Here is a 19480-nt window from a genome sequence, read left to right on the forward strand (position 1 = left end):
ATTGTGAAAGAATTCCGTAGAAAGAGAAATGGCATTAGTGGATTTTCTGGTGAGTACAAAAACTTGATTATTGGACATGTCCACGTGGATCTGGTGGTGTGTGAGATCATGGTGCTGTTGGAGGGTCAGGAAACCAGCTGCATACGTCTCATTTATGATTCCCGGAGCTTTTTTTTCTCTCTCCGCACAACAAAAGTCATGATGCGGCGTCACTCCTGACTGCGCGGATTGGGCCATGCACACATCCCGCTGCCGGTGCCAACAGTTGGGGAGTAAGAGAGATGTTTGGGGTCGGTTGGTCTCGCTCGCATTCCTCCATGCACTGCTGCTAAAATAATGAGAGGGAGGGTTACCTCAGGTCGGCCCCAGCTGAGGAATACGGAACATGCATTGTTGTCACTGGCTCCATCTGTGGAGCCCTCTTAAAGCCACAGCACGGACCGAGGAGCCGGACTCTGCAGCCCACTGTACAGAGCGGAGGGTGTGTGTGTGTGTGTGTGTGTGTGTGAATATTACATTGTCACGATGTGGTGTGAAACTGTGTACATAGGGAATAGTAATAGTATTAATAATAGGAGTATTTGTGTATATTATTTACCTCATTATTTTATTCACGTTGAGTAACTGCATTTCAAAGCAAGTATTTGTATTTAACTGAAGCGGTAAGAGGATTTGTTTGTCAGTGCTATGAAGTTCTATTAGCCCCACAGCAGCCTACCAGGCAATTGAAAATCTTTATTATGGAGGAGAGGGACACACGCTGTGCTCCGACTCAGTTTACACAGTTTCCGCGCATCTTTTTTTTCTTTCTAGCTTCGAATGGTTTTTGAAACATTAATTTGTGCCTATTTAAAATGTGTTTATTCCTCAGCGGGTGCACCCTCAACATTTTCCGTGTCCGTGTTGTTAATGACTCGAGTGTGGGACCTGCTTAGTCATGCTAAAACACACCCGTCTTACACCTCCTCTTGTGTCCCCATTCGCAGGCAGCCCCAGAAACAGGATGTTAATGCTTGACGGAATGCCTGCAGTCCGAGTCAAAGCTGAGCCCCTGGAATCGGAACAAGGGGTAAGAGAGCATGTTGTTTTCCAGACAATTCCCTTTTTTCCTCTTACTTTCCTTTCCTTCTACCCTCCTCCCGGCAATGGGCCGATAATCACTCCCAGGCCCCGGCAAGTGAGCAAGAGAGCGGAGTGAGTGTGGGGGCTAAGAGGAATGGTGGGAGAGCATGGTAGTGAGTAGGAAGAGGAGAGGAACCGTGAAGAGGAGGGGAAGCTACAGCTGGAGCAGGAATGCATTGGGAGCGTTTCGGGGAGGCGACCGGGGCCAGCGTGGAGTCTGTGCTGGCTGGGGGTGATTGCGCAGATGTAGTCACTGCTCCGGGGAGGAGGGTCACATGAGAAACTCTAAATCTTATCTATCTCTGTCTGTTCCTGCTCCTTTATGTCTCTCAATTCCCCTCCATCCTTTCTGGCCCTTTTTTTTCTCTCACGAACACACAGGAATTAATATCCCTCTTGTGCACATACAGAAGTACACACAAGGCCCTGTGGTCCCCCTACAAACACCATCACCATCATCATTTTAGGACTTGATGTTCAATTAAACAGTGTGCACTGACCATGTTGGGTATAATGGAGACACCTCATGCTGGGCTTTTTCACGGCCCACATACAGTACCAGTGCTCTCTGGTTCGACATACCTAGAAATAAAGTGGTCTTGTTATGGGGAAGCTGTTGCTAGGTTACCAGGGCTTTGTGTTGCTGCCACAGCTGTGTGTGCAGTGGGCGCAGGCCACTTCATATTTGCAATCATGAGGAGTTAGTGTTCAGTTATTGCTGATTTCCATTCACAACTGATCAATAATGTCCTGGCCCCCAATATATCAGCAGTTAGGAGAACAGTCGGTATCTGTTGAGGCAAATCTGAGAGTGTCAGACTGTGATGGATGAGAAAATTACCAGCAGAAGATAACCCATCAGGTTATCACAAGTCGTCTGGACAATGGGGAGGCGCGATGTCTCGATAAGGAGTCACCCTGTCTCTCCCGTATCGAAGGACTTGACAGGGAGGCAGCAGGTGGCCTAGTTCTGGCTCAAGGGTTCGCGAGCCAGGCTCTCGCACCGCCACCGCCGACCGGGGGTTTGAAGTCCTCCTCGGTACGCAAAGTGATGTCAGTCACAGGCAGGATGTGAGCTCTGCAGCCCACACGGCTTTGAAGTGCACCGATCCAATCTTGCCCCAACAGGCTGAACTTCCCTTTAGATGGCAGAGGCAGACAGACAGTTCAGGCTGCCGCTGCAGAAATGTGGTCTTCATTTGGGTGGCGGGGGGCCAAGGGCTTGCTGGAAATGGTCTGCCTCGTTAGACCGCCTGCAAGGGCCTGGAAAATCTGTCCCGCTTACCAGTATCCCCTAATAAAGACAATGGCATGAGGACAGAGGCAGGCAGGCGGGTCGAGCATATCTTTATATGTGTGTCAGGGTGTGTGCGTATGTGTAGGTTTGAGCACGTAAGTGTGTTTATGTCTGTCAAAATGAAAGTGGGGGGGTGGCTTCAGTTTTCCATTGGTGCTGCCTGAGATCTGTTGGAAAACTTAACCCCAAAAATGCAAATAAGTTTCTGTTCTTCACTTTTATTTCCACACAGGTCTACCTCTTTTTACACAGATGATTGGCTAATTTAACAGGTTCCTAAAGTAACTGACTATATTCCTAACTGCCTTCATCATAGCGTTAACACGAAAGTGAGCACTTTAACACTTTAGCACTTTGGAATAAAGAGAAAACCGTTAATTTGCATTACTCTTGCAACAAGGTGCAAGACTTTGTAAATGCTGGGAGTGTTAAGTGACTTTTTTCTGATTACTGAGAACTGGAGAACACAGCTTGAACATATGTTGTTAAACTGTAGCCGAGGAGTTCGAGTGCTGGTATTGTATAAAAGTATGAAGTTAACAATGTCTCTACTTTGTAGCCATTCGCCTCAGGATAATCACATGTAACATTTCCTCTAGTGGCTTTTTGCTTTAATGAGAGTAGCTACTAGCAACTAGAGGGAGGGGGCACATGTTTCCACAAGGCTAAGGCCATCTTGCCATGATAAAGATAGTAAAAAATAAATCCTGGCTCCAAACATTTCTTCGAATCCGCCACAAAATGTTACGAGTTCTACCTTGGGTCAAGACCCATCCCCCCCACAAACTTTCATTCATGGAAACTGGTTCAGTAGATTTGTAGCAATCATGCTGACACGCAGCTAGACAAACAAATAGCAAATAAAAACCCTTGGTGGCGGCGGGGGGGGGGGGGGGGGGGGGGGCACTCAGATTGTAAATACCTTGTAAAAACAAATGCCCCATCTTCCCCTTTTTAGTAAATTCAAATTGAAAATAATTTTACTGAATCTGCCCGTTTGTCCAGACCCACTCCCAATATTTCCCATGGGTCATTCCCCATCCCTCCCGGAAATTTCATTTCATTTTTACTCAACTTCCAACCAACTGCACAAAATGCTGATAAATGTTGACGTTATTTTTAGTTTGAAAAGATTTTAACATGATTTTATTTCCTTCCCGTTTTTTTAGGATTTTGAGCACAAATGAAAAAAAGATATATTATTTACTACCTTACCTAACACTAATCGTTGGATATATTAGCTGATGTTGCATTAGCTTCAGAGTTCAAGGCTGAAACTGTATGTTTTGTGAATAGCGTTCAGGCTACACTTGTGGTTGAAACACACAAGTCATACACTTTCTTCACACTCCTCTTTTTTCTCTTCTGCTGTCTTCTTTCACTAGCAGAACTGGCAAAAAAAGAAGAAGCAGAACTTAGCACTGCACGCTGTGAGAGCACGTACTGACAAAGACAAGATTTCCGAAACACTGATACAGTATCAGCCTCAATGGAACCAATGGCTTCAAAGCCTTCAGGCGGTGTTGCTGCAGGCGGTCTGTGACACTCTCATCCTATATGCGGCATGCAAACACAGAGATCACATGCAAAAGCAGCTGGAGGATAGCTTGAGGCTCTGTCAAGAAAGCCTACACGAGGAGCTGCTGCGAGAGAAGCTCAGAGGACGTTTGACATCAGAAACATTCACGTTGAAACTGAGCTGATATTTGTTTTTAAGTGTTTTTAAAGGAGACATATCAGGATTTTTCACTTTTTCTTTCCTCGAGTGTGTTATGTAGGTTTTTGCTGTATATACAGCGGCTGTAGATAAAATAAAAATAAAAATCCGATGTTAAGGGAGAGGAAAACACTAAATCTCCTGAAGCTCCTCGACAGTAGTCCGAGATACTTCCAGGTCATTGTGATGTCACGTTACATCCAGATGACCCGGAAGTATCGTGGATGTATTCACATTATTCCCACCTAGTGGCTACTCTGGCACACACCCGATCAAAGCCAGGTAAAGCAAGAGCATAGGCCGATATGCCCGTCATATGTATGAGGCGCTCAACCAATCACAGCACAGTGAGCCAGCTGCCCAATCGAAGCAGACTGGGCACTTTCGGAAGAGGCTTCTTAAAGAGACAGGAGCTAAAAACCAGGCATTTCCCACAGAGGCTGAAAATAGGTGCCAGAGAAAAACTGATTTATTTTCTTAACATTGGAGCACGTCAACTTTTTCTAAATAATAACTCAAAATAATAAACCTGAATATGAGCATTATATGTCTCCTTTAAAGCTATGAAAGAGTGCAGCCAGTAACGGAGGGACATCTGGAACCTTGATCTTCTGAGGGTAGAATCTTTTGGTTAAACCTAAACTTTGCTGAGAAGGAAATCAACAATGACTTTGATTTACTTTACACTTTAACACCCCGAGGCTACTTCACAGCGTGTCTGTGCAGATGGCACTTTTAACCGCATTTTTCCCTTTGTAAGTATCACGCGTCCGACGGAACAGATAGGCTTCTGTTCAAATCGATCCAGCTGTCTACAGAGTTTGCGTAAAAAGCAGTTTGTGCTCCATGCACTGAAACGCCACCCGCAGCATATGGAGGCCTAGTGAATGTGTGTTTGATTCTGTGACCTACTCTCACTACTGCGCCCTAACACATCCTGTGCACAGTACAGATGGAGCGCTGAAGCTTGCTCCACTGACACGCTGTTCACACTACGCCTCCTGTGTAGACATGGTGTTGGCTTTATGAGTAGACAAACTCAGAAAACGTTACGGCGCACTGCGGTAGCGCCTACAGAGCAATTAAGTCGAGCTCGCATCAGGTGATCGGCGTCAGCTGCTTCATTTGGGATTCAACCCACAGTGGGTCATTCATTAGCTGCTCCCCTGCCAAGTGATGAGTAAAATCCAATCATATTCATACAGGTGGAGAAGTTTGTAACCTGTCAACTGAACTATTATGCTGGTGATCATCAACCACCAATGTTCTGTGCAATGTCCCCTTTATTCAGATTTATCACTTTATTTTGATTTGTGAATTTTCCCCTCACAAGTTCTGCCTTTGTTGAAGTATACATTTTACATAGCAGTTCATTACTTTTATATATAGGCTCCCTGTAAAACGACGCACACAATGTAGATAACTTTATAACTTTAAATAGTAAAATTGTATATGTTAAGGGCCTTCTAATAGTTCTAAGGCATCAGATTTGAGCATGTCATTTTTTTTAATGTTTTCTTCTTCATATACATCAAGGATTTGTAGTAAAATAAAGAAAATACTGACTGTATGAAAAAGCTGTGTTTTCATACATTTAAAATAAGTAAATTCTTCCATAGTTGATCCTCCGTTATGATTTGAAATGTTGCGTTATTTCTAGCAGGTGAGAACGACAATGGAGATCAATTTCCAGCCAGTTGTACGTATGGCGGCGAATGGATTTTGTTGCTTTATTCTAGCCGTGTCTGTACTGTCCCTATTTCTATTCCTTGTACACAGATTGTACATATATTCATTTTATAGCTTCTATTTAACTCTTACTAAAAGAACAAAGATATATTGCAACTTGTATCCTATTGGAGTTTTCTAAAAGCTATCTAAAAGCTGTGTACATATGAGTTTATTAAGGCGGATTAGTTCACCCAGCAGAACCCTTATTGCTGCCCTGATTCTGCGAGGAGCTCCCTCAAAAAGGCAGTGTCTATTCCTCCAAATATAACTGTATAACTATTGGCTATAAATGGTCAATTTCTTGTGGGAAAGGTCTCTGGCTGAACTGTTCTACTAGAAAGAAAAAAAAAAAATCAACTATGAGTTTCCATGAGGGAGGAGCGATGACTTCTTTATCACAGGACGACATAAATCATCTTATCACGTTTTCGCAAAGACTGCGAATGACGCCTAACCCTGATTGTGCTCTCTCGTGATAAAGGGAAAAATCTTGAAGCTTTGATTCCAGTAGAAACCCTGCTGTAAGTGCTTGGTGGGTGGTATTATGAAGGAGAGCATAATGAGCTGTGAACCTTGACCTGACACCACTGAACCTGAGCTGAACCCCGCTGAAGACCAGGGGTCATCGGGGGGAATATTTCATGGGGTAGGGTTTGTTTTCCAACTGGGGAGGAGTCGCACAGTGAGAGGCTCTTTTTGATTCATGGGGTCGTAACATTTCCTGTAGGCTGAAAACGAGTATACAAGTCTGGAGTAAAAATAGTACACATAAAAGAGCATACACACACACTCGCACACTCAGAAAAATTCGTAATACACCGCAGATCCTCTGTCAGCCAGCATTACATAAGGGGAAAGAAATGTGAGTCTGAAAAAACAAAAGTGAGCACGAAAATCCACAGTACATTTGTATATTTTCTAGTGCAGCTTCGATCTGAGTTTTTTTTTTCCTTTAACTTTAATGAGCTTTTCCTTTATGATTGGTAAAATAAAAAAATCATGGATGTGCTCACTCCCTGGTGGCCTTAAGTGTGAGCCTTCCACTGGGAGGATCGACACCGCTTGCACCCGCTCTCACACCCCTCCCACATTGAACTCAGTGGTCCTAGAGCAGCATCTTGCGTTAACGTGGTTAATTTGAAATTAAAACAAACATGAAAGATGTCAAAGTAGTCACGAGAAAACAAATGCATGCCGGCTGCGTGTTGTTTTCCCGACTTTGCGTGTTCTCCATTATCTACTCGAAGTAAACAGGTTACCAAAACTTGCGCAGACAGACGGAGCGGTTGTGTTACAGTCTGCTTGGTGTTAAGTGAAAGATATGTTGAGGGATACGCCGAGCCACCAGCGTTGGCCTTAGGAGGCCCATCGCTGAGAGACAGAGACAGAGAGACGGTCAGGAAATTGAGCCCATATGATGTTTTTCCAGCGTCACAAAGGAGATTTAGGAGATATACAAGGGGGAGCCAAGAGAGAGCTGCGTTTCTGTGGGAGTGATGGAAAACAGGAGGAAGAGAGAGAAAGAGAGAGAGAGAGAGAGAGAGAGAGAGAGAGAGAGTGCAACCCACGCCAAGAAAAAGAGAAAGAGAGTGAAAGGAGGCGAATGTGAGAGACACTATCTTTACTCCTGTATTTCATCTGTGAATGACATCATGCTTAACCGAGGGGAGTTGAAAGCTTGAATGAACATGTGGAAATTAACTTTCTCTAAAAATGTCACCGCAAACTGTGTTTACCTTCCTGACATATCTCTGTCATGCACTATTGTTGTTTCTGAAGCTGACACATACATCTATGATACATGAAGACAAATGTTCTTGACCTTAGTTTATCAACACGTCACCTTTTTAGGTAATGTGACAGCTCAAATTACGGCAGGACATAAGTGGAATACATGACTTGAGGGCAAATTGTTTCACATATATCTGTCCTCGTGAGAGACATTGAAACTAATCTGACATGGTTGTTTCTTTTTCCTCCCACAGTCACCTAAAGTGCGCCCTTACTCTGCGATGGACGGCGTCCCTTTTTTCCTCAGCAGAGTTAAACCTGAACCTCCGGAGGACCTGCTCGCCCACGACCTGCACTTCCACACGCAGACGGAGCCCGTCGACCTGTCGATCAACAAATCCCGCCCCTCATCCTTCCTCCCCACCACCACAAACTTATCATCCTCCCCGCTCAGATCCGCCTTCTCCCCGTCCTCGTTATCGTCGTCATCCTCCTCCTCCTCCTCCTCATCTTCCTCCTCTCCATCAGTTATCACCTCAGCCTCATCGGTGCACACGCCAGGCCCCCTGGTCGCCCCTGGCGCCGGGCTGAGAGGTCAGCCGTATTTGCACATCCTGCACTCTGGGCCGCCTCCTCCATCCAGCCCTCTGAGCCTGCAGGGAGCGGGGAAGCTGGGCAGCCATGTTCACCGCATCCCGGTGGTGGTCCAGTCACTGCCCCTCATGTACACCACTGCCGTTCGATCGCCCTCCAGCCTCAACAACACCATCGTGCTACCTCTGCTGAATGAGGTCAAAAGCCAGAGAAAAGGTGAGGCCGTCATCTCCAAATTTACACCATATTCATATGGTTGAGTTAAGTTTTAAGATTTATATTAAACCTTTTTTCATCATTTTCAGTTAAAATCACTGACATTTCTCCAGGAATCATTCAAGCACAGTTGGAAGGAAATGATGAAGCTGATTCAGACTTTGTGCTACTGCCTCATTAATGTATTAGTTTTACATAAACTGTCTGATGTGTCTCCCATGAAGCTCTAGCCTCCAGCTTTACTGAGAAATTAAAATTGAAATCAATTTAATCGCATGAATTATTTGCCTAAACTAAAATAGTCAAATATTTGTAATAATCAGTTGTCAAACATGACAATGCACTAGTAATATTTATAATTGTAAGAGTCCTCGGAAGACTCCAGAAATAATGAAACTTTATAGAAACACTAGACCTATGTCATATATTTTGTTGATAATTTGTGTACTCAGGATATCCAATGTTCAAACCCAGAGAAATTCCCAAGTTTATTAAATTTTATATAAGACTATATTTTGATCATATCAAATCTACTTTCCAAAGCTTTGCCCGTCTCTGCTATGGCGGCCTGGGAAAATTATGTGTGACAAAGGACCAATTAATGCACTGCTAGCCTGTTAGCCAGTTAGCTAAACAACATATGATGAAGGAAAAACATATTGCTAGCTAGTTAGCTAAACATCGTATGATAAAAGGACAACACACTTCTGGCCAGGTCACCAGTTAGCTATTTTTATCGCACGAATAAAACTAAAATAATGTGAAGATTGATTTGCGGCTGAGTCATGTCAGCTTGACAACAACTCCCATGATCCCACTCTGCTTCATGATGTCATTAAACAAGGTGTTCAGCAATTGTTTCGATCGAGAGACCCCCATTGGCTGAAGTTACATTTTGCACGTTTAACTGAGAACCTGTCCTATCGTAGAAATGGAATAAGTTGAGTCCATATCTGTGTTTGGCAGTTTGGAGACAGATCCTGGCTAACATTGGGTCGGAGAGATGAAATAACGGTCGGATGCAGCAGGAGTTATGCCCGTGACAAGCTGTGTTTAGTTGTGTATTTTGTCTGGCAGATGTCCTGAGCTGTCTTTAGTCAAAGCACTTGCAGACACAGTGCTGTGAAGGCTCACTGTGTGTGTTTATATGCTTTTAGAGACAGCCCGTCAGGTGGTTATGTTCCCCCTTCAGAGAGAGGACGAGGTTTGCAGCTTGAAAGGTTCTTATATCTTTTACCGAGAGAGATTTCGCTGGGCTGTCATAAATAGCCTCTGGTGCAGGTTAGCAGGAACGCACCAGTTGTTGCCTTTCCCTTTAAAGAGACGCAAACATCTGGGGCAGTTTGAGTATTAGTCCTCTCTGGCCCAACCTACACAGTGTTATTGTTTTTTCTCTCTGGGTGTGGTTTTACTGCCAACCACGACGAGTATTCTGACGGTAGGTGTTTCTCTGAGCAGTACACAGGGCGACTGTTGGTTATAAAAGAGTTAGCGTTTTTGTCACTCCCTTCGCAGACACACTCAGACTATAAGTCACACCCATGTGTCGACTGTACATACAAGCAAACAAACAGAGATGTGTAATTAGAGCGTGTGCTCGGACAGACACTCGGCTGGCAGGGTGGGGTGGTCCTCGGAGAGGGGGCGTTTTTAAATGTTGGATGTCTGCACCCAAGGAGAGCGGAGGAAAGAAGTAAGAACAGGAAAAAGAAGAGTTGCATAAGAGGGTGTGGATGGATATTGAAGATGGGTGGCACTTACGCAAACACATGCACACACGTCCACGGTCCAGCTTTAGCTCTGCTCAGCTCTGAAGTTACCAAGCTGAAAGGAAATTGGATGAATGAACAGCAGTGCATTGGGTGTGGTGGATACAGTGGTTTAATGAGACAGCAACCGGTAAACAAAGGGAACATTTAGCCACGTGAACTCAATATGATTGGATGAGAACATTTACATAAGACTTGAAACAGTCAAAATCTAAATTAAAGTGATGTATTGTTACAAGACGTCATATTACACTTCTGTTGGGATATGACCCAAATGTCAAATCAAGATAACGGCAAAAAACGACTCGTACCTGTAAATTGCCGACACTTCTTTGTAGACGTAAGATCCAATGGCAGCTGTTACCTCCTTCCACCTTGGTGATTTTTTTTACCATATGGTGTGCTACAGGCAAAAGCGTCTTTTAAAGTTTGAGTTTGGGTTTTGTTTTGTTTTGGCTCTCGTCCTGGGGAGCTTGAGTCTGTTGTGGGGACCAGTCTGCTAAATATGCACAGTTTTCTGGTCTATGTCAGACTTAGAGGGGAGCCTCTCTTTTAGGTACAACCTCCTAATTTGTCTTGACTGGTCAAAATCCTTCAACTGGATTATCCTGTTTTGTGTTATTCATTCTCCTTCATGTTTGCTTCCGTATCTTAATGCACATATCCTGCCAGCATCATGTGAACAAACATCATCCAAATGATGGAAAATATTGCCCTCATGATTTGTGGCACAAAAATAACAAGGAATTGTGATGGGGAATAATGGTTCTTTGAAGGAGGTGGATTGCCTGATTGATTGGCTCAATGGCTAATCACAATCTAGTCTCCCCCTTGGATGTCCAGTCCAAGTAGATAAGTAGGAGGTCTTTTCAGTCAAAAATGGCATCATATAGTAGGCAGTGCAATTTAGACACAACATTAAATGAACGACTCTCCAGTACAACTCGTTTCCTTTTGTTCGTGTCAGAGATGTTCGAAAACACAACATTACCAACTCCAATGGCACCCAGAGGGGGCATACTTAGGCCAGGGCCCAGAAGTCCCCTTATGAAACCACATTTAAATTCACTAGATCCCGATTTTTATTTGGATTTCAACAATTTGCACACACTCATAAATGAAAATGTAACAAAAATCACCCTTTCTTGCAATGAGAAAGAAAGTTTAAAAAATAGTATCTCTGCTCCCTGTAAGTCAACATTTTATGGATTCTTTCTTGGCCCATACTGCATCCTTCAACCAAGTTTCAGGGTAATGCATTCAGTAATTTCTGTGTAATACTGGTAACTGGCATTTGATGTCAATATACAGTATACATAATTGTACTGCGCAGCTGTGGTCCTTATTTATCTGGTGTTTTCCCTGTCAGATATCAATATTGGTTGATAACTGGACAAATAAGTTTAAGCCATTTCTGCTCATGTCAAGTTTAATGTGATTATTTAAGCTCTCAACATAGATACACTATGTACAACACTTACACACACACACATACACTTATCCACTCTCCCACGTGCACACACATACACGCGCGCACACACACACAGGTTGGCCATCCTCTTTTAAAAGAGGGCGGGTACGCTTCCTTTCACTGCTGTCTCCCTGTCTCCGGCAGGAGGTTGCCATGGAAACAGGGCTTGACTGGAAACAACAGGAGAGAAAGAAAGAAATCCGGTGCTCTGCCCACCTCTCCACCACTCCTCCATTGTGTCCCTCGCTCAAAATACCCCTTTTGCAACACACAATGCATTTCTAACTAATTGCAGGTTTTCCGTGGGGTAGGCGAGCTGGTGACCACTCTGCATAACGCACTCTGCATCAACAGTTTGAAATCTTTAAAGGCAAAAGCTCCAACGGCGTCGCAGCACTTCCTATGTGCGCCCACACCCCCCCCCCCCCCCCCCCCGTGTAATAGCACCATGTCTGCTGCTAACTCGAGACCTTTATTATGTGCCATTATGGTCACACTCACTCGGCTGAGAGGGCAAAGGAGGTGAGGTCCTGATGGCTTCTAAATGCACCAGGATTACAGGAGAATGGGGTCTCAGTGAAAAATACTCTATACCTTAATATATTCAGTGTTCACAATGCTTTCATCTTCACAAAGATACTAGAAAATCTTCATCATATTGTTTCCGAGGAATTATAATATCAGTTAGTTAATCCTGTACTGCAGATTTCCAGGAACATATCCCTGGCAGGCAGTCTGCTGCAGGTCTTTACTTTTTTGGACAGTGATCTCTTGAGGTTTTGAGGATGTACTCAGCCTGTGTCCATGGTGACAGGGAGGACAGAATGGCTGCAGGCTCCGGCAATATAACCCACGAGCTGTCACAACTTTCGGAATGGATGTAACTTTGTCATGTTGCCCTGAGAGACAGATACTCCTGTGCTCATGGGCTGAGGGGGGGTGATGGTTTGAATAGCATGCAGATGGCCAGTCAAATGTTCAGCAGAGTTTGCTCGCTAATTATCGCTGTCCGCTAAGAGAAAGGCCCACAGCAGTGAATGGACGAAAATTAGACTCTTGTCTTCTCTCTGGGCCTTTTATGTAAAGGTTTGCCATTATCATGAGTATGATATGGCAAACAGTTTCTCATGTCGGAGAACAGAGAGCAGACAGAAAAGAGTCGCTCTCATGCACATGCTCTTTTAACTTGGACATATTCTGTAGTCTGGCTGGGCATGATACACGCACGTACGCACAAGCACACACACACACACACACACATAAACACAAAATGCACAAATGTTGCCACACGCAACAAAGACGCCCAAATGCTTCTCCACCCAGCTCCTTATCTCTAAAGTTGAAGGCTGTGTGTGTATGTGTGTGTGTGTGTGTACGCATGTATACACACTCTTCTGTCTTTGTGTAACTACTGGCTACAGTGTCATGAGTGGTTGTTCTGTCCTTAGCTACCGACTGGAAATACCAGCACTCATGCACCCACCCCCACACACACACACACATACACACATATCTATATCTATATCTATATATAGATACAGATGAACGTATGACATAATGACAGTTCTACAGTCTGAAGGATAATTCCTTGTGACGAGGGATTTATGAAATGACAACATTAAACTGTATGAAGGCGATTCGATTATAAACACTTTCCAGCACCCACAATGTGATATGCCTTGTAAGTTTCCAGGGCCGGCTCCAGTATCATGTGTCTGACTCCTGTGTCTGCGTCCCGTCCTCACAGCATACACAGACCCCAATGGCCTATCGCCAAGGCAGATCAAAAGTGACAGCGATGACGACGACCTGCCAAACGTGACCTTGGACAGTGTTAATGAGACCGGCTCCACTGCGCTGTCTATAGCCCGCGCTGTACAAGAGTGAGTATCATGATCTATACGTGTGTGTGTGTGTGTGTGTGTGTGTGTATGTAGGGTGGAGGCTTTTTCTCCTCTACTGACCCTAAAAGCTGAAATCAAATACACAGGTCTCGGTCTTAAGCTGTTCTCTCTGTTCAGTCTTGTGACAGCATTATTGTCAGGAAGGCGTTGATGCTTTCACTCTCTACTGTTGGCAGCTGTTGAATCTGCTGATAGGGAATTTTCAATTAGCTCCACAGTTACAGTGTTCATAGTATTCACATCATTACTCACCTGAATCTCACACTGTTACATTACAATGTAGTCGTTTGTTAAAATAAATGCCTCACAGCACCGTGCAGTTTCTCACCAAGCAAACAGAATAAACAGGAAAGGATGTAAAATGTCACTGCACATAATAACAGCTCAATCAGTTTAATACATCCGTTCATTTGGAGGGTTGAGTTGAACTGATCCTTGCTGACATTGTGCAAGAGGCCCTGAACGGATATAACAAAGAACAACACTAACTGCATTCAAATATATTCCTTAAGTATCTGTATTTAACTTAAGTAGATTTATTTTCAGGCTCTTTTCATTGTAGCTCCACATACTGTATATTAGCCAATATTTGCACTTTCTATTCCACTACTTTTTTTTTAAGTATTGCGGTACATGTTCACATTGTTTTTTATATATTGAAAAGTAATCATTGTTTTAATTATAGGATAATCGGTTCACTGATCCAATCAGAGCTGACTTGTAACATAAGACCCCGCCTCCTTCAACGTTAACAAAGGTTCACTGGTTAAAAAACAATTGCTTCTGTTAAAAAAATAAGAAAATGGATTCAATGGATACCGAGACTTTGCCAAAAAATGATAAACTAGACCGTTACACTAGGGAATAGTCTACACTCGCGAAAGTTCTTCAAATTTGAATACTTTAAGTGTATTTGAAAGCAAGTAATCACTTACTTTTGGTACTTTTTACTTTAGCACATTTTTGTCTATTTATTTGTACTTTAACACCAGTAAAATGAGTGAGTGTTTCCTTCACCACTGACCAAATGGAAGCTACACACTGGACAGGTCACCAGTGACTGGGCCGACATACAGCTCATGTCTACATTTAACAAAATTTAATTTAAAGAGGACTTGACCCTTTGAGAAAGTGTAAACTGTTTGGTCTCACTGGTTAATTTAATTCTTAAAAAAATAGAACAGCGTTGAGTAGAGTGACCTCCACCATTGCCAACAGGCGAGCTGCACCGAAGGCCAGATGCAGACATTATTCCCTGGGGAATTGGTGAAAGTGATAACAAATCTGAATCCACACCAAATTTTAGTGTTTGCCTGCTTGACCTGTGTCCCATCCTTCTCCCAAGTTTAATGAAAATGTATTTAGTGTTTTTTTGTGAATCCTGCTTACAAAGAAAAAGAAAATGCACAGGGTTTCGAGTACCACTGTCTACCGTGCTCTCCCTGACACCCTGGCTAAGAGCATTGTCTGAAACTTCTCTAACACAGAATCCTCGGAATTTCCGTGCGATTCTCTTTCTGCTCTTCTACTCTTCAATGTGTGTGCGTGGGTGGCTGTGCATTTGTACCACTGCATATGGCTCAGACATACTCTCTGCCGTGTTTCGGCCTACAGACTATCACAGCTCCTGCAGTGCTTGTCCATCTGGGTTGAATGAAAAGGCTTCCCTCTCCGATGAATGACAGCTCACAGGGTTCTGATCCGAAAGCAGGAAATCAAATGCAGAGAGACATTTGGCTCGGCCCTGCCCTCCTCCCCTGCCACACATAAACCCGGAGCAGTCAGAACTAGTAGCCTGGCCAGATTCGCTTTAATACCCACAGAGACTTTTATTCAGGCTAACTGTAAGGAAAGTATTCCAGGACTCTGTGAGATCCTGCTAATAATGCAGCAACATTAACAAGGCTGTGCTGAATAGTAGGCCAACCCCGACTGGCTGTGTTTTGGTGGTAACACTCCAGCTTTGACATTATGTGAAGGGCCTTTTTGCATTCTTTGCCCGTGCACTGCCGGCTGTGTGAGCATCGACAGTGATGAAACTTTTTGTGCAACCCGTTTAAAAACTGTGTTGTGGCTGAGCCTGCCCGGTGGAGCACGCAGGTTGCCATGTTTCAAGGAAGACTAACACATGCACAAGCACACACACACACACACTCAGAGACACTCACTGCAGGACTCGGGTTTCAGTGCAGGTTATTGAAAGGGACAGGCGTGCCCCTGAGTGCCACACGTGGGCACCGGGTGGTCAGAGGAGAACAGAGGTTGGCAGGACCCCACCTTTCACTGCCCAAGCTTTCACTATGGAGATAAATCACCAGCCAGGCTTAGCAATGCCCTGCCAGGGCCTGCCCACACACTCGCTTCTCTGTGTGCAAAGTGCAGACTGTGCTGTGTGGAAAACTGTGCGCTCCTGTGTGCGTGCTGCGTTTGTGACTGTGCGTGTCAGAAACTCTGTGTTCACGTCTTTAAGTATATAAGTCCTGCGATGTGTGTGTGTTTGTACTGTATCCATGCACGTGTTCCTGCACAGGGGGCAGAACAGCTGGTTCCAGAAGGAGGTCAGCCATTGTCAACAGGAACACAGACTTGGATGTTTGTCCGTGAAAAACAAAGAAGTCTGTAGTCTCCTTGAGTTACACGATGGGCGAACGTGCACTCTGTCTTGACACAACACATGCGCTCTGTGGACATCTGCAGCGCAACAGAAGCGAGCAGCACTTTTTTGGAGAGATTTCGCTCCGTTGTGCTGATTTGTTTCTTTTTTCCATTTCATTTGCACATGTACACTGAGAGTGTACCGCTTTTTGTAATTTAGTGTCCATATTTACATGAGCAGTCGTCCACAGAGCGTCAGGGAGGAGAAGTGTAAGGGCGGAGGATAGGAGTGCCTGCAGCCTCCAATCCAGGTATCCATATATAAATAAATGAGAGAGAGTGAGAGTGTGTGTGTCATGTGCTTCTTGGGCAGCCTCCTCCATATTCATGCGTTTCCCTGGGGACCGGTGGATAGGCTATTGTGGGAGAGCACTAGTGAAAGAGAGACAGTTACAGAGAGATGGGAGAGGGAAAGAAGGTGTGTGTGTGTGTGTGTATATGTGTATATGTGTGTGTGTGTGTTGGGGCTTGTGTTGGAAGGTTTGTGTCTATTCAAGTCTAGCTGGTCCCCAAGGACCTGTGGCCAACGAAGCAGAGCAGGTGGAGGGAGGGGAGACACGGGGTGAGGTGAGGGCTCGTATCCTTGGACAGGTACAGGAATGCCCAGTGGGCAGTCTTCCAGCGCAGGCACACACACTCACACACTTACACACACAGTGATACACACACAGTAACACACACACACACACGTCCCTTCCTGCTTTCTCGATAATTCCACCATTTGGTGTGTCTAAGAACCGTGTCGAGCTGTTGCTGAGTCGAAACTGTTGTTATGACCCTGTTTCCTATGAGAAGTAAGAATAACATGCAGCTTGTTTGTGTTGTGACACACAAACACACATTCTGTGTCCCTCTGTCATATGCAGAGCAGCAGATGAAGAGGACGGGGAAAAAGGAACCACAACAAAACTCTGTTTGAATTCGTTCTCAGCTGTACTTTCTGTTTCTCTCTGTGCTGCTTCGGGAGAAACAAGCAGACACACACTCCCACAGCCAAGGTGCTGCGCTGACACAGGGTTCATGGCAGTGTGAATGGGCCTCTGGGCTCACATGAGAAAATACAACGAATTGATTCTAACGCAACAGCTACGATACATACAGGGCGGGAGACCTAAAGATGTTGTTGTTGCCAAGACATGCACCCGAGTCACAGCTTTGTATTCTGCTGACTTTGCCGCATATTGTGTTAAGTTATTTGATCAAGTAGAGAACAATCTTTAAATAAAACCTTTTAATTTTAAGTTTATAATATAATAACTAATTATAGTTTTTGCCTCATCAGTCACTCTGGAGTTGGACATTGCTGGTATAAGGGCATCTGTTGAACAAGGGTAGTCATGTTTCCCTGTTTAGTTTCACATGTTGTAAACCTGCTGATACAGCTGATAGTATCACACTGCCTAACCAAAAAAACAAGATGAGTGAAATATTTTCTAACCACATAGAAACATGATTATCCTTCCAAATATGAAAACGCTTCAGATAGTCATCATAGATGCCTTTTATACATGTTTTTATTATTCTGTCATTTAAAGCCACAAGTAACACATTATTTCAATTAACTGATCAATCATTCAGATTTAATATGAAAGTAAATAGTGAAAAATGTTCAGTGCAGTTTAACAAAGTATTTATTTATTTTTGGTTTGCTGCAAATTTTAGAACTGTTTTTTTTTTTTACTTTGTTGAAGCTGAAACCAGAAAACGTTTGGATTTCTCTTTTCTTTGTTAAATGACTCTAACAATTAATTAACAACAATCTGGAAGAGATTTTCCATCACTGAACAACGTGAAACGCTTCAGCCTTCCTTGGAGAACACATCTCCACTTCCTCCAACTATCCAGAAATTAAGACAAAATATCTGGTCGCTGATGCCAATGACGCGAACAAAGACGTGAACATATGTCATTGTAATAAGAACTACATCAAATCACAGAATCATCCATAACCCCAAAAACCGACTAAAGCAGGACTCTGTCTGCTGCTCTTAAACAGATCTATCACCAGAATGAAAAGCAGTTGCACTCAATGACATCATTTATATGCGTAATGACTTGTTGTTTATACTTTCTTTACTTTCTTTTAGAAGCCATTGTTCTCCGACCTCCTTAAATAATTTCATAATCACGGAGTCACTTCAGATATGAAGTCAGAACGTAAACATCCGCCTCTTCTGCTCAGTGGCTGAGCTCCGAGTGTTTCCACTGTTAATCCTGCAGCCTCACACACACGCACACACACACACGCACGCACACGCACACATACACATACGGAGGCCCATGCCACCTCTGATGGTTGTCTACGATTTTTCTGTCGCACTAGCAGATGACCCGGTCGTCCCATCATTCAATCAGCTTTTATGAAGGCGCCTCTTTGTCTTAATGTGCGGTTTTGTCATCACATTGCAGTGTGATATTTTTCTGAGCGTGGAGGATCGCAGTAGAGACAGCGAGAGGGGAGTTGGAGTTCAGTTCGTGTCTGACCCGTGTGATCATTTCCTGTACAGCTTCACACTGGCCGTGAGCCAAGAGCAACAGGTGATCTGTATGTATGTGTGATTTCCTCTAATTCTGAGATTTTTTTGTAGCCTGCGTATGTGTATGTGTGTGTGTGTGTGTGTGTGTGTGTGTGTGTGTGTGTTGATTGCACGGTTGAATATCTGAGTCTGCATTTGACAGACAGAGAGACAGAGAGACAGGAAGTGGCCTCTGTGGAGGAGACACAGACACTGACGGCCTGTCTGATGCTCACTCGCTCTCTTCCTCCTTCTCCGTTGGCCGGTTTACCTTTTAACCTTTTTCACAATATTCACAACGAACACTCTGAGCTGAGGAAACTGTTTGTGCCGGGTTCGCCCTGTTAACCGTATCCCACAGATATTACTCCTCCCTGCTCGTAAACAGAGATGCTCTTGTTTTCCTTCTCTACTGTATCTTTCTTGACAGTTTTCTGTGTGTGTTTGTGTGTGTGTGTGTGTGTGTGTGTGTGTGTAGCAGTCATGTGTTTATTACTGTGTGAAAGGTTTCATGGCTCGAATTCAACTGGTGAGACCATCCTACCTCCTCTTTGTTACCTCCTTGATTTAATTGTGTGTTTGTACACACTGTCTTATTCATATAGGGATACGTTAACATTTAGATTTATCACAGGTTTCTTATGATACTTCTCTGTAAATAATCTATATAGAGTACAGTGACTAGACATACACACACACACACACACACACACACACACAACCTGGCTACAGGGGCTTCAGTGATTGCGGTGACAAA

At 44.0% G+C, this 19480-nt stretch overlaps 1 protein-coding gene across 2 annotated transcripts in view; it reads left to right on the forward strand.

Moving 5' to 3' along the window:
- The window catches only part of klf12b (Kruppel like factor 12b), a 41958-nt gene that overhangs the window by 14985 nt on the left and 7493 nt on the right, over positions 1-19480 (forward strand). For both annotated transcript variants that reach the window (XM_062402329.1, XM_062402331.1), the window contains exons 2-4: positions 987-1069; positions 7853-8408; positions 13396-13531. In XM_062402329.1, coding sequence (XP_062258313.1) covers positions 987-1069; positions 7853-8408; positions 13396-13531 — 775 coding nt within the window. The remainder of the gene's footprint in view (positions 1-986; positions 1070-7852; positions 8409-13395; positions 13532-19480) is intronic.

The sequence above is a fragment of the Platichthys flesus genome, chromosome 13, assembly GCF_949316205.1.
Source record: "Platichthys flesus chromosome 13, fPlaFle2.1, whole genome shotgun sequence".
Taxonomy (NCBI): Eukaryota; Metazoa; Chordata; class Actinopteri; order Pleuronectiformes; family Pleuronectidae; genus Platichthys; species Platichthys flesus.